Here is a 14,054-nt window from a genome sequence, read left to right on the forward strand (position 1 = left end):
TAAAAATGACAGCTTGGAGACAAGGCAACTTTTCAAACAAATGTTTTAAGACAGTGTTTTAGGCTGAAGAGGCTGGCAAATGTTAATTACATTATTAGATAAACAGTGAGTCATGTAATTGCTGAGCTGTACCAGCAAAGAAGTTTGCTGGAAACAACGGAGTCCCTTATGCATTTATCTTTAATGTAAATGCCACACACTCATATGTAAATTACACTTTTATACAATAATAACATTATATTGAGTTTTACAGGACACTGCACATGTTACTATTTTGAAACATTCTATTATTTTAAGGGTACGAGAACCTATTCTTTTGCTGTTAATTTTATTTTCCCCACCTTCCCACAAAGGATTCAGGGTGAAGGCCATGCAGCCGGGTGAAGTTAGCTACTTCAGGTAGCACCTGAAGAAGGGAGGTTTTAAGTTCCACACGAGCAGCCGAAGAACTTACTGCTGGTGATAGAATATACATATTCACCTGATTCAGCATTTTCTCCTGCTAACAAGAGCAGTCCCTGAGCAGAGAGATGGACAAGACATTCTGGCAGGTAGGAAGGAAACAAGGTGATTTTTACCTGTCCCCTCACAGGGCATTGCACAGATGGAGACCTCCTTCCCTGTTCTGCCAATGGAAATGTTTTAGTGGGACAGAAAATCTTCAACAGACGTACCTCCACTCTTCATAAAAGCTGTGAGAGCGGAAAGTCATTTCAGCTCTGCCTCCACAAATGGCTACAGACTGAAGAAAACATCTCCTGAATATTTTGATATCTGGAGAGTTTCATAAGAAGCGAGGTGGACCGTAGATACACAAGCCTCAAGCAACAGTTAAAACTAACTGAATTGGGACCAGTAAGCAACTGGCAACTAGTGCGGGTCTTTTAGTGTTTCAGACACAGGACATATACAATTCCAGTTTGCAGTCTATCTGTACTAATTAAGTTGGATCATTTTTAAAGATAGTGCCACATACAGCATATTGTAGGTAAGTTGCTATATAACTAAGGTATGAATGACTGTTGCCAAGTCAGATTGACACAGGGAAGTTTGTTGTTAGAGGCTGCCAGCATTGCCAGCTACTAACTGGAACAAGTTCATGGCTGCTAGAACAGACAAGAAATCATGAAACATTCTTGACTGAATGGCCTCAGAAGGAATGTGGACGCTCCCATTCTGGCTGGTTCAGGAAGGGAGACTGTTGGACACAAGGATATATATACTGTACTTTCCAAGAAGCAAGTCTTGCTGAATTCAACGGGACTTGTTTCCTGCTACATGCATATGTGTACTGTATATAGGACTGTTCTATTGCAAAGTTCTACCTTCTTTTGGGTTTTCCAGATACCCAAATAAGGGTTGCCGTTGAACACTAAAGATGACTTCTTCATCTCTACTATTATCATCTATGACTTTCAAGTTGCGAACTGTGATAGGAACGGCAAATCTCCCATCTCTGAGGTTTTGTATGGTGGTTGGACTTGTCTTTATGAGAAGTTTTGGTGCCATTCTATCTTTAGTTTCAATCTGTGAAAGAAAAACATAGTGTTCTTTTGTACAACTTATTAAACTTGAATGTTATATGTAAGACACAGATTTGAATTTTGCATCACTTAAAAATTGATTCGGACGCCAAACTATATGACACGCTTAGCGCATCATTAGCAGTGGAGCTCCCTGAAATAGTAAAAGGCATCAGACTATCCTAGGATGACTGCATTTTACAAATCAGCTTTTTTTGAAAGTGCAGTTTCTTGTCTGAAGATAAATATGAGCTTTATTTGCAAGTCTAATTATCACTGAATGAACAAACTAAATGTGATTAAATATATGGACTAAATGTGACAGGTCTCTCTCATGACTCCTCTACCAGATGGCCAATGAAGAAATCAAATAATTGCACAATTGGAAGGAGTGGGTGGAGAAGCGGCATTCTTTCCACCACATCAAGACTATGAGCAGATTGTGACAATGATCATGGATTGTTAATGGCAGAAATTAGAGTAAAATTGAAGAAAAACAAAAGAATCATGGTGGCAAAATATAATTTAAATAACATTTTTACAAATTTAGACAACACATAAAGAAGAGATTTACACCACTAAACTCAATTGACTGGGAACTAGAAAAATTGTGGATTGAAACCATAAATGTTATCAGGGAAGAATGCAAAAGTCCTGCAGGAAAAACAAAAGACCAACACTAAATGACTCCTTGAGGAAAGTCTTAAAATTATTATGGACAAGTAGCAAAAATAAGAGGAGACAATGACTATCACATAGGCAGGAAGAAACCTATTACAGTAATCAGTGCAAAGACAGAAGAGAGCAATAAGGGAGTAAAAACAAGAGATGTCTGCCATATAATTCAAGAAGTCAATGGGGCATTTAAATATAAATTAGGAATGCTGAAATACAACAAAGACATATACTATCTGATCTGGGTATAATAAAGAGAAGATGGAAACAATATAGTGAAGAGCTATACAGAAAAGATACAAGGATTATAGATTTCTTTGAAGAATATTCCTGCTGAAGCATACTAAAAAATGTCATAAGAAAATCTCTCTCTTTCTCTCTCTGATGTGTAAATTGCAAGAAAACCTTTGTGTTGAACAAGATATGGACTGTTCTCAAAGAAATAGGTAAACCTGGTTGTCCTGATGCACAACCTGTACTCTGAACAAAACAAAAAAACAAACAAAAAAACCACACAACCTGCTGTTATAACAGCATTTGGAGAAAAGGAATGGTTTACCATAAGCAAAAGTATTGAATAAATGCATTTTATCTGTCTGTTCAATCTGTATGTAAAACATGACATATGGAAAGATGGATTAGATTCTGTTGAAGGAGAAGTTGAGATCTGTGGAAGAAATTTCAAAAATCTAAAATATGCAGATGATACCATATTCTTGGCAGAAACAACAATGACAAAATGACTGTTGATGAAGGTGAAAGTGCCAAAGCAGGACTGCAATTGAACAATAACAGACCAAAATTCTTGTTTACAGAATTACATCACTTCAATGTTGACAAGGAAGAAATTGATATTGTTAAAGATTTTGTACATCTCAATTCAATCATCAATCCAAATAGTAACTGGAGCCAAGAAAGCTGGTGAGTAAGACTTTGAAGTGTGTCTAGAAAAGAACTAGAAAAGATGCTCATGTGTAAGGTTGTGTCCCTGGAGAGCAAGGTGAAGATCATTCACACTACACTATGATGTTCCTAAGTACTGCATAAAGTTATGAAAGTTGGGCAATGAAGAAAGATGACAGGGGAAGAAATGATTCATTTGAAATGTGTGTTGAAGAGAGCTTTGTAAATGCTGTGGACTACAACAAAGATAAATAAGTGGGTTCAAGATTGAATCAGATCTGAACTCTCCCTGTTGTTGTTGTTGTTTAGTCATTAAGTTGTGTCCGACTCTTCGTGACCCCATGGACCAGAGCACGCCAGGGCGTCCTGTCTTCCATTGCCTCCCAGAGTTTGGTAAAATTCATGTTGGTAGCTTTGGTGACACTGTCCAACCATCTCATCCTCTGTCGACTCCTTCTCCTCTTGCCTTCACATTTTCCCAACATCAGGGTCTTTTCCAAGGAGTCTTCTCTTCTCATGAGATGGCCAAAGTATTGGAGCCTCAGTTTCAGGATCTGTCCTTCCAGTGAGCACTCAGGGTTGATTTATTTCAAAATGGATAGATTTGTTCTCTTTGCAGTCCAGGGGACTCTCAAGAGTCTCCTCCAGCACCACAATTCAAAAGCATCAGTTCTTCAGCGGTCAGCTTTCTTTATGGTCCAGCTGTCACTTCCATACATCGCTACTGAAAAACCAATAGCTTTGACTACACAGACCTTTGTCGGCAAGGTGACGTCTTTGCTTTTTAAGATGTTGTCTAGGCTTGTCATCACTTTCCTCCCAAGAAGCAGGCATCTTTTAATTTTGTGGCTGCTGTCACCATCTGCAGTGATCATGGAGCCCAAGAAAGTAAAATCTGTCACTGCCTCCATATCTTCCCCTTCTATTTGCCAAGAGATGATGGGACCAGTGGCCATGATCTTAGTGTTTGTTTTTTTTTTGATGTTGAGTTTCAGACAATTTTTTGCGCTCTTCTCTTTCACCCTCATAAGAGGTTCTTTAAGTCCTCCTCACTTTCTGCCATCAGAGTGGTATCATCTGCATATTGGAGGTTGTTGATATTTCTTCCGGCAATCTTAATTCTGGTTTGGGGTTCATCCAGTCCAGCCTTTCGCATGATGTATTCTGCAAATAAGTTAAATAAGCAGGGGGACAATATACAACCTTGTCATCATACTCCTTTCCCAATTTTGAGCTAATCAATTGTTCCATATCTAGTTCTAACTGTTACTTCCTGTCCCACATATAGATTTCTCAGGAGCTAGGTAAGGTGGTCAGGCACTCCCGTTTCTTTAAGAACTTGCCATAGTTTGCTGTGGTCCACACAGTCAAAGGCTTTTGCATAGTCAATGAAGCAGAAGTAGATGTTTCTCTGGAACTCTCTGGCTTTCTCCATAATCCAGCGGATGTTAGCAATTTGGTCTCTAGTTCCTCTGCCCCTTCGGAATCCAGCTTGTACTTCTGGGAGTTCTCGGTCCACATACTGCTGAAGCCTACCTTGTAGGATTTTGAGTATAACCTTGCTAGCATGTGAAATGAAAAAAATGATGAAAATAAGTCTGTTGTACTTTGGGCATATCATGAGAAGACAAGACTCACAGGAAAAGACAATAATGTTGGGAAATGTTGAATTACTTACATGCCATCAAGTTGCTTCTAACATACAGCTAACCTTTCCTGTGTTATTTTGAAAGTGATCACTGTGAGGAAATAGGAGGAAATTGGGATTTGTAGTCATGCAGAGATGGAGTCTGTTAGGTTCTGTGTAAGATGAATTTAAAAAACAATGAAATATTCTCTTGAGATTGTTGTGCAGAGTTGCTTTGCCTGGCAGGAAGATAAGGAAGCATGGCCGAAGAGGCCCAGAGGAAAACGGAACAGTATACCGCTTAACTGGGGAAAGATAAGCCACCTGGACTTGGGATCTTCTCCTGTGAAATGTGGGCAGTGAACTGTGTTACACCCACTTGGACTTAATTGGTCAACAACTGAAAGGCGTAAGAAAGAGGGAGGTCTGAAGACGTGTAGAAAAATGGTTGTTCATGTATGTGATGATGTTCATGGTTGGTTTGTGAATGTAGTGGAATGTGAGAAGTTTGTCTGGTGAAGGAGGGGGGAGAAATAGCCCAGCCTGTAGATGCTAACATGTAGTGAGAGCAAAAATGATTACTTAGCTTATTTTTAGTTGTTCTTGTTTTACTTAGAAATAGTGAACTTATTTAATCATTGCAAGAGATAGATATGCCTAATGCTTATGCCTTAAAGCTACAACTGTATTCTAATGAAACACACCTACAGTAAATCCAGTGAGGATTTGAGAAGGTCAATAGTTGCTACTGTAAACTGAGAGGTCCTATCTGGCAAGGCTGTTTTGCTGTCAAAGGAAGCACATAACCAATGGTTTATTCATTTGAAAGTAAGCAAAGGTTTCTTTTAAGGTGAGGCTTGTCCATGAGGCCCGTACTACGCACTTCTGAGGCCTAAAGGACCTACCTCAGGCAATAAAGGTGGTAGTTTTGTGCCCACAATGACTCCCTGACCAAGATCATTACTCTTTAGGTTAATGATCTCTTTAGGGAGAGGTGATCACGACAATCACCTTCTTCTGGTGCTATTCCAAGACCATATAGCTTGCCCAAGTCTACACAGGCTGGCATTTCTCTCAGGAGACAGATGACAAGAAAACAGAAAGACCGAAAGAGAGACGGACTGATTCAATAAAGGAAGCCACAGACCTGAATTCCCAAGAGCTGGTCAGGGCTGTTGACAACAGGAGCTTCTGCAGGCCATTAATTCATTGGGTTGCCGTAAGTCAGAAGCAACTTGATGGTACGTAACAATAGGGATAGGGATGGGAAAAAGTGACATTATCTAACAATTTGATGTGAACATTCAGTGTTAAATTGCCAAGAATGTTGGTGAATAATGTGGCAAATGAGGACAGGGGCCAATGGTAAACACATGAATTGAGGCAACGGACCTTTACTTTACAGAAGATGGGGGCAAACTGTTCCAATTGCTCCCCCAGGCAATTCTACAGCTTTGCAATGTTACTGAGGTGTGTGGCTTGTGCAAAATTGCAAAACATGGCAGGACAGGCGTCCCCAACCATGTCTATGAAATGATCAGGCAATCTCTCCTTTGCTGCTCTGCAAATTCTGTTCAGTCCTAGGATCCCAATGAAATCTGTTTCATTTGGTATGGGAGTCTCCTTAAAGGCTAACATACAGGTTACCCAGCCACCACAGCTCCAACAGCCACATTCTGAGCAATGGCAGGGCAACCTAGCAGTGCTATCACAGGTTTTACTTTTAATAATTTTTGTTTGTTTTATAGCTGTACCTTACCTTCTGGAATCTCACAGCAGACAATACTTTTAAAATTACACAGCCACCAAATTCAGCTTCTCATATGTCACCCTCCTCAACTCAACAGCCCGGGGGGGGGGCATCACACTCACACAAGTGTAAAGCCAACCTTGGCTCCAGTTAGGTAGGCAGATAGCAATAAAGGAAAACATGTCTTCAATGTGTTTATATCTGGAAAAGTAGCTTTTTATAATGTTTGGTAGTGCACTCGTGACATGGAAGGTTTTGCAGGTCACATTCTCAGGATCTCCAATATTCTCAAGTAATAGGAGAGAACACAAGGATACAGAGAGCCTTGTAGTGCAGTGGTTGAATGGCAGTAATGCAGTGAAAACTCTGCTCGCAATCTGGGTTCGATTCTTGGCTTTAGATAGCCAGCTCAAGGTAGACTTGGCATTCTATCCTTCCAAGGTTGGTAAACTACCCAGCTCACGCAGAAGGGAGACAATATGTAGCTTTCATAATTAAATTGTAAGTTGTTAAAGAGAGAGCTTTAAGCACTATGTGGTGGTATATAAGCAGCACACTTTGCTTTGTTTTTACAGTTAGAAGTTATATTATGATGGATTGCAAGATCAAGTTGCTGACTAGAGAAAACAATGCAAGAAGACAATTTATGAAGGGAAAGACAATAGAAAGCATTTCTGAGGATTCAAGAGAAAAAAAGAAATGGTCAAAGTGTTCCATCCTCCTACAGCTTCAGTCATGCTCTTCCAAGCATTCAGGTGACTGGCAGTTTCATTCTGAAATTAGACCAGAGAAGGGGAATGAAGGTATTTCGGTCCACTGTTATGATGTGTGGTCCCCAAAGAAGGAACAAAGCTGCCCTCCCTGTCGACAACAGTGTAATTCAGCCAAGTGTTGAGTTTTATACCACGGAGATGCTCATCTATCCAAACTTTCTTCACCTGTTCTGATAATTCACCCTCCTCTGGGAAATACACCTTCATGCCACTGTCCAACCAATTAGCTGCTTGACTGACTGCATTCTGCAATCCTTAAGTGATGGTTCCCTATCTGACATCTTATGACAACTGATTAGTAAACTAGGCCATGAGTTTTAAGAAACATGCAATTTAGGAGCTACTTCCCATTAACTCTTTATCTTCCAAACCTGACAACTCTTCTAAAACTGCATCGCCAATTTTAATAAGGGATGAAGACAAGCTGGCAGAGTGCCATTTGCCCAATAAGCTGGAAAGCTGAGGCTGCACACTTATTCAGGTGTAAGTTCCACTGAGCTCAGTGGGGTCTATGTCTGAGTAAAACTGCAAAGGATTTGCTGTAGGTAGACAACAATAAACGGAAATCCCAACTCAAACATTTCTTAAAATACAAGTTGCTCCCAGGGCTGCTCAATTAGTCTTGACAACATGGTTACATAAAATATACCTTTGCAGATAAAATAGGAAGAATAAGTGAATATCTAACTGGGCTTTGCCAGAGCATCCTATGAGGTTTAGGAGAGCTTTTGACCATAGTTAGTACAGTAGTAGCAAGGGAGCAGTTAAATGTCATTTAGAATTTGACTGCATTTGGTCGGGAACACACGCTCACATGAGAGCTGGTCAAACCAATCTTTCCGAAACACTGATTTCTGAACTTTTGCCAGAGGTTCCTCTCTCTGGTGGCCACCGTAGGCTGATTTACCAGACATGTTGTTAAGCCTCTCAGTCCTGAATAAGCAGATAAATGTGTATCCAACATTGGAGAGTAGGTTTAAAGGCACAGAGCTAAATTTCACAGATAAACAGGAGCACTGAAAAACACAGCAGATGTTTTGTGAACAGATATCAGTGGAACTCAGGACCAATTCATGCAACCAGTGTAGAACTTCATTTATATATTACTGATCACTCACTTTAATTTTATTTATTGATTTAACAAGTACTGATTATGAATGTCTACTTGGCATCCAATGGGTCTGGACTCTAATTCTGTAACTGCAACTGCAGAAAACTAACCACATGCAGAGGAAGATTCCTGTATCTTTAGCTATTAAACTGAAGAGGGGATTCTGGCAAAAGAGGAACAGGTGAGGGGAAAAAGAAGCCATCAAAACTGCCCCTTTTGTGTGATTGTTAAAGATACATAATACAAGCCATGTCCTTCTCTGTGTTCATGTGAGTATCCGAGAGTCTAAGTTACCACTTCCGTTCAGTTCTGCCTCCTAGCTGTAAGCCAGGGATCCACAGTGATGTGACAGATAACTGCTACTGGCTGCCATATTGGATGGCCTATTTGCCCTTATTTTTTACTCCTCAGATGTTAAGAGCCAGCTGTAATCACATAGATGGTTTACTCATGAGAAATATTTACCAGGTACAGAATGAAACTCACATCCTTACATACCTGTATTGTAAAGTCGATGGGGTCATCTCTCAATTCTCCATTGATCAACACTCCACGATTCACTTTGTCTGTAGCTACAAATGAGAATTTATCAATTTGCCCAGCTCCTCCATTATGTATGTAGTACACTTTTGTATCATCCACGTCCAGCTGTGTAAATTGGCCCCAGTGTATAGCCATCTCTTTCATGTACAACTGTCCATGTTGCGGATACTGGGTGATAATATAGGTGAGGTTTTTTATGGGACTATCTACATCAGTAAGCTGAAGAACATCTTGAGTTAAAAATCCTTTGCCCCCTTCTACAACATGGAGACCTTTGTTATGAAGTAGGGTAGGCGGAATCTGGTCAGTACGTTCAATTTTCAGTTCTAGCAGGCCCCTTTTCTCTGTGTGACCATTACTGATGGTAAAACTATTTCAGGAAAAAGAAGAGGCAGGAAGATAATTATTATAAATCATACAATACCTTTTTTTGTATCACTATATAGAGTTCAACTGGCAGTCCTTGTTTTAGGTTTGGCAGGCATGATGAAATGGCTGATCTCCTTGTGTGAGTGTGACCACCCTTATTACTACTCTTGACACTGCACATTTGCTTGGTTCTCTCCAACAGCCCAACAATCAGTTCCACTTCACTGCTCTGTTTCCTTGGTCCTTTCAACATTTGCCTTATGCCTACACCCAATAATGCTGACTTATGGTGCCCATTCTGTGAACTGCAGGATAGCTCAGTGTTTTAGGCATCTGGCCGCAGAGCCAAATGTTGGCCGTTCTATCCCACACTGTGCCTCCTTGACAGGGCTGGATTTGATGATCAATAGAGTCCCTTCCAGCTCTGAAGTTCTAATGCTATTAAGAGAATGGGTTCTGCTATTAAGGAGCTTACAGTCTAGAACCGGGCAGGATGCAGAAGTAGAACAGTAAAAGAACCCAGGCTAAGAAGCCTATGCCATCAGCTGTTAAAGGGGCCACCAGCCAACCAGAAACAACGTTATTGTAAGTTTAGTTTCTTTTTTGTATTTTAAAACAGCAAATCACCTAGGATATCTTGGCAGAAAAACTATGTGGCATATATACATTGGCACAACTTCTTTGGTTATATTTCAGTGGGGAGCTGCTGCAAGTCAAAATGTCAGCACAAGCATTTGCTATTGCACAGCGACTCAACTTGTATACAACGGGAAATTTCTATAGTACTGACTTATTAACTTCCAGCAATTTCCCCACTGAAACGTACATAAATGGAGTTACATCACCAGACATAACTAACAGGATTCTGATGAGTAAATAAAAATAGAGCAAGTGGAGGAGCAGAAAAATTATGAAGAAGTGGAATAGCATCTTTATTTAACCGAAATTAAATGGCAACTGTTCCACCCTGAAAGTGGATTGCAGGATTGAGGGAGGTTAGGCCTGGGCCAGCCAAAGGTTGTGCTTCTTTCAGTGCTGCCAGCAGCTGTACTCTCTAAAAGGTACAATAGGTGCCACTAAATCTCAGTATTTCCATTTAGGTAATTGCAAGAATACAACAATTTACAGAGGTCATGATTTCAGTTGAAAATTTAACTTTTGTACCAGCTTAATTAAAGGCTGAAATCCTAGACATTTACCCAACAGTTTTTGCATTTGTGGAAGCAACGTCCATGACAGTAGGCCCTCTTGCATCCCCCTAACCCCTCAGAAACCTGCTTCCAAGAGCTGGAAATCTGTCCAGAGCATGTCTTGGCATCCTGGGGATGGGGGGGGGCGTTGAGAGAGCAAGGGAAGGCCCCAAATCCCAATGCAATCATGAGCATCACGTTGGATGAATGCATACATACTAATGAGGATGTACGTAGGTTTCATTGATGTCAGCGGGATTATTTGTAAATCATTATGAATAGGCCTATACCTTAAGAGTTAACATTCCTTGTTGCTCTCATCCTGTTTTTTTCAGCACTCAGTGGCCGATGCTTCCCATAACATAACTGCAATTAGCTGGTTATGTTGTGGGAAGCAGGAATCCTCCTCTGCCCCTAGTGGGACTGCCTTGGATACCCTCACCAGGAGAAAGGTGGCCTATACATGAAACATACAATCAAAGAGTACATGTTGTGAAGAATGGGAAACTGGCATGGAAGTAGGTCTATTGGCGCAGGGCACCCGGTGCTGTGGAAACACACCCTGTGCCAATGTGTGTGGCAAGAGTTGATTTAAATGGTCTAGTTGAAACAAAACTCCTCTCACGGCACCCCCTTTGTGTCACCAAGTCCCTTTTTAAGGAGCAGAGGATGTGTGTGGCTAAAGTTTTATAAACCTGTGGCCTTGCTATGCAATTCAGGAAATATCCCTTAGTCCCCGAGAGAGTTCTTGGCATGATTTACACATAACATTTTGAAACTGAATCAAAACAGTTCTCAGTGTTTCTGAATGTCATTCTGTTACCAGAACTGCAGCTGATTTTTCAAGCCATGTTTTGTTCCCTCTGTTGACCTTTTCAGCAGGTTTTAAGGCACACTCCACATTCTGCAATGACATCACCACTACTCTACTGCTGCGTTGCTGCTGAGTGAAGCATTGCACATGAATGGCTGACAGAGCACACAGGACAGTGTTTACAGAAGCAGGAGCCAAAGAGAAAGAGCAGAAGCAGTGACAGAGGAAGCATATAGCATTAAATAGCCTGGGGTCTTGTAGTGTATTCTCTTGAGAAAGTCAAGGATCAGGGTGTAAGGCAGAACTATGAACAGAGTATGGCAGGAATCACTGTTTGCACAGCACGAAACACAGTCTGACGATGGAAGAAGCAATGCCAAAAGTATCAGCAGAATATATATTTCTGGGAAGTGTGTTGTTTTTTTAAAACCTCAAACATAATAAAAAGTGTTTCTTCTGAAACTCTGATTTCTGATCCAAACTAAATTACCCATACTATGAACAGTTTGAAAAATGGACTGTCAGTTGGGATCTTCCCAGTTTAAATCTCACTTGTGTTATGAATTCATTGGGTAGTCATAGCTATTACCATCCCTCAGTCCCAGTTTACTATTTTTAACACAAGTACAATATTCACCCAGGTGGCTTGGTTTTTTGTAAAGACTATTCTGATAATATACAAGGTGATGTAAGAGAGGTGTGTAAGGCTGAGCCCTATAGCCACTTACTCAAAAGTCACCTATCTTCAGTGGGACTTTCTTCAAAGTAGACGTGCACAGCATGGCACTGATGAGTGCTAAATGCTAAACATTATTTATGCAGAGTAACAAGACTCAGAAATATGCCTCACAGGATAGCATTTTAATGGAAGACTTTCATTCAGTGGATATTTGCATCCTATTTCCCACCTCAAGATACATCTCACTTGCTTCCTCTCATCAAAACACAAATTTTCTCATTCAGTTCTTTTTAAAAAAATACTCAGAAAGCTTGGGATACTTCATGTCTTTAAGCACATTAATTAATTGCTTTATAGTTGCTTTCAGATTTTTCTATATGTCAACGTCTAGTGTTTCTCTGAGTATTTCTTACACAATAGCACTAGGTAAGGCAAGTGATGAGTCCTCTAAACATTACCTTACTCCCCCAGCATGTTCTATCCGTTCTAGGAGCTAGTGTAGGAAAATGAAGTGAGCTGATAATGTACTGAACTTTGTTACAAATAAGGATTCACGTAATATGAGCAGGAAGGTAGCTAAGAACCTAGAATTTTCACTCAAGAAGAGCTTGAACTTACAAGTTTTACACTCAAAAGTGCTCGAAGGTCATTGATCTCATTGTCTAATCCACTAAGAAAAATGGCCTGGGTAGTTAACAACCACTTTCTTTTGCTCGTACTTGATTCTTCATCAAAGTTAAGTAGCTAATGTAATGTAACACAATCAAACCCATAAGAGTTGAACCGGAACCAGCATGGCTGTACACCTTGACATTTACCCTGGATCAGTTGGATGGTTCCCTGATGACCCAGCCACTCCAAATTCTATCACTGTAGGGCCAAAACAGATGATACAGTTGTAAGAGAGCTTCATAGTCAGAAGGGATTACGAGACGATAAAATACTGTTGCTGCAGAGTTGCATTCTTCACAGCTATTGTGTTTTATATAAACAGACCCTATTGTTTCTTAAGAAGACCAATCACCAAAAACAAAAAAGCAGGCTAATTTACAACTTGCAAAACTCTGAAAAATGTAAAAAAAATAATTGCACAGCTTTTACGAAGTGAGATCTGTAACTAATTGCAATGTTCCCTGTCTCGGTTGTTTCCACCTGCCAAAAGACTGTACAATCCTGACAAATATGTAGTTACAATTTTTTGTTTGTGCATGCAGGATAAATGGATTGCACTGCCTCTTAGGCTATGATAGGAAACAAGCGGCAGGACTTATATACGCCTACCTGAAGTCTGATTTCTATGAGTCGCCATTTGGGCATCTTGTAAGATTCAGATTGCCCTCATGCACAGTACTGTTGGCTACTAGGAAGTTTTGGCTGAGCTAGGCTGACCACAATATCCCCTAAGCACCATTTCCTCCTGCAATTATACCTGTAGAGCTTTCCCCTTTTCTATTATGGAAATGAAAGTAAAGCTAAGAACTTGGTGAATCTTTTGTTTGTGCTCATATTCATGTCTTAGCTTCTAGTAAAAAAAAAAAAAAAATGAAAAGGCTAACAAGGATCTCACTCCTGTCAGTGAGATCCTTGTTAGCCACCACAGTACACTTATTGTTTTCAGTTTCAAATATACTCATTGTTTTCAATTGCAAATCCTTCAATGTTGTAAGCTGCCTTGGGTCCTTTTCAAGGAGAAAGGCAGGGCAAAAATATTTTGAATGAATGAATGAATGGATGGATGGATGAATGAATACTCAGAAGGCTACTCAGAAGAAAGCTATCCTGGCCAAAAGGCTGCTGAGGTTTCATGCATGCACAAGACAAACCATATAAGACACTGCAGATAACCAAGAAAATGCTGGCTGTACTCTAATTGTGAGTCAACTCACATTCCTGACTTCACTCCTAGCATGCATCCAATACATGCCTGGCACTTTTTAAATTGTTGGAAGCTAGCTTCAGCAGCTTATGTGATTCCTCTTACACATATATAAAATCCAACAGGATTTTGGCCGCTGAATTTAGTAGATCAAATTTGTGAGGTGATTGCCATCTCTTTTCCAGAGATGGAGTTATTGGATGTGCATTGATCTGAGATCA

General features: G+C 40.2%; 1 protein-coding gene across 3 annotated transcripts in view; it reads right to left on the minus strand.

Annotated features, from left to right (window-relative positions):
* LOC110077136 (FRAS1-related extracellular matrix protein 1) overlaps positions 1–14,054 on the minus strand; it is a 149,961-nt gene that overhangs the window by 41,865 nt on the left and 94,042 nt on the right. For 2 of the 3 annotated variants that reach the window (XM_072997708.2, XM_072997710.2), the window contains exons 25-26: positions 8,861–9,275; positions 1,326–1,527 (exon numbers count right to left, since the gene is read on the minus strand). In XM_072997708.2, coding sequence (XP_072853809.2) covers positions 1,326–1,527; positions 8,861–9,275 — 617 coding nt within the window. The remainder of the gene's footprint in view (positions 1–1,325; positions 1,528–8,860; positions 9,276–14,054) is intronic. The other variant, XM_072997709.2, reaches the window with a different exon arrangement.

Source organism: Pogona vitticeps, chromosome 4 (genome assembly GCF_051106095.1).
Source record: "Pogona vitticeps strain Pit_001003342236 chromosome 4, PviZW2.1, whole genome shotgun sequence".
NCBI classification, from domain to species: Eukaryota; Metazoa; Chordata; class Lepidosauria; order Squamata; family Agamidae; genus Pogona; species Pogona vitticeps.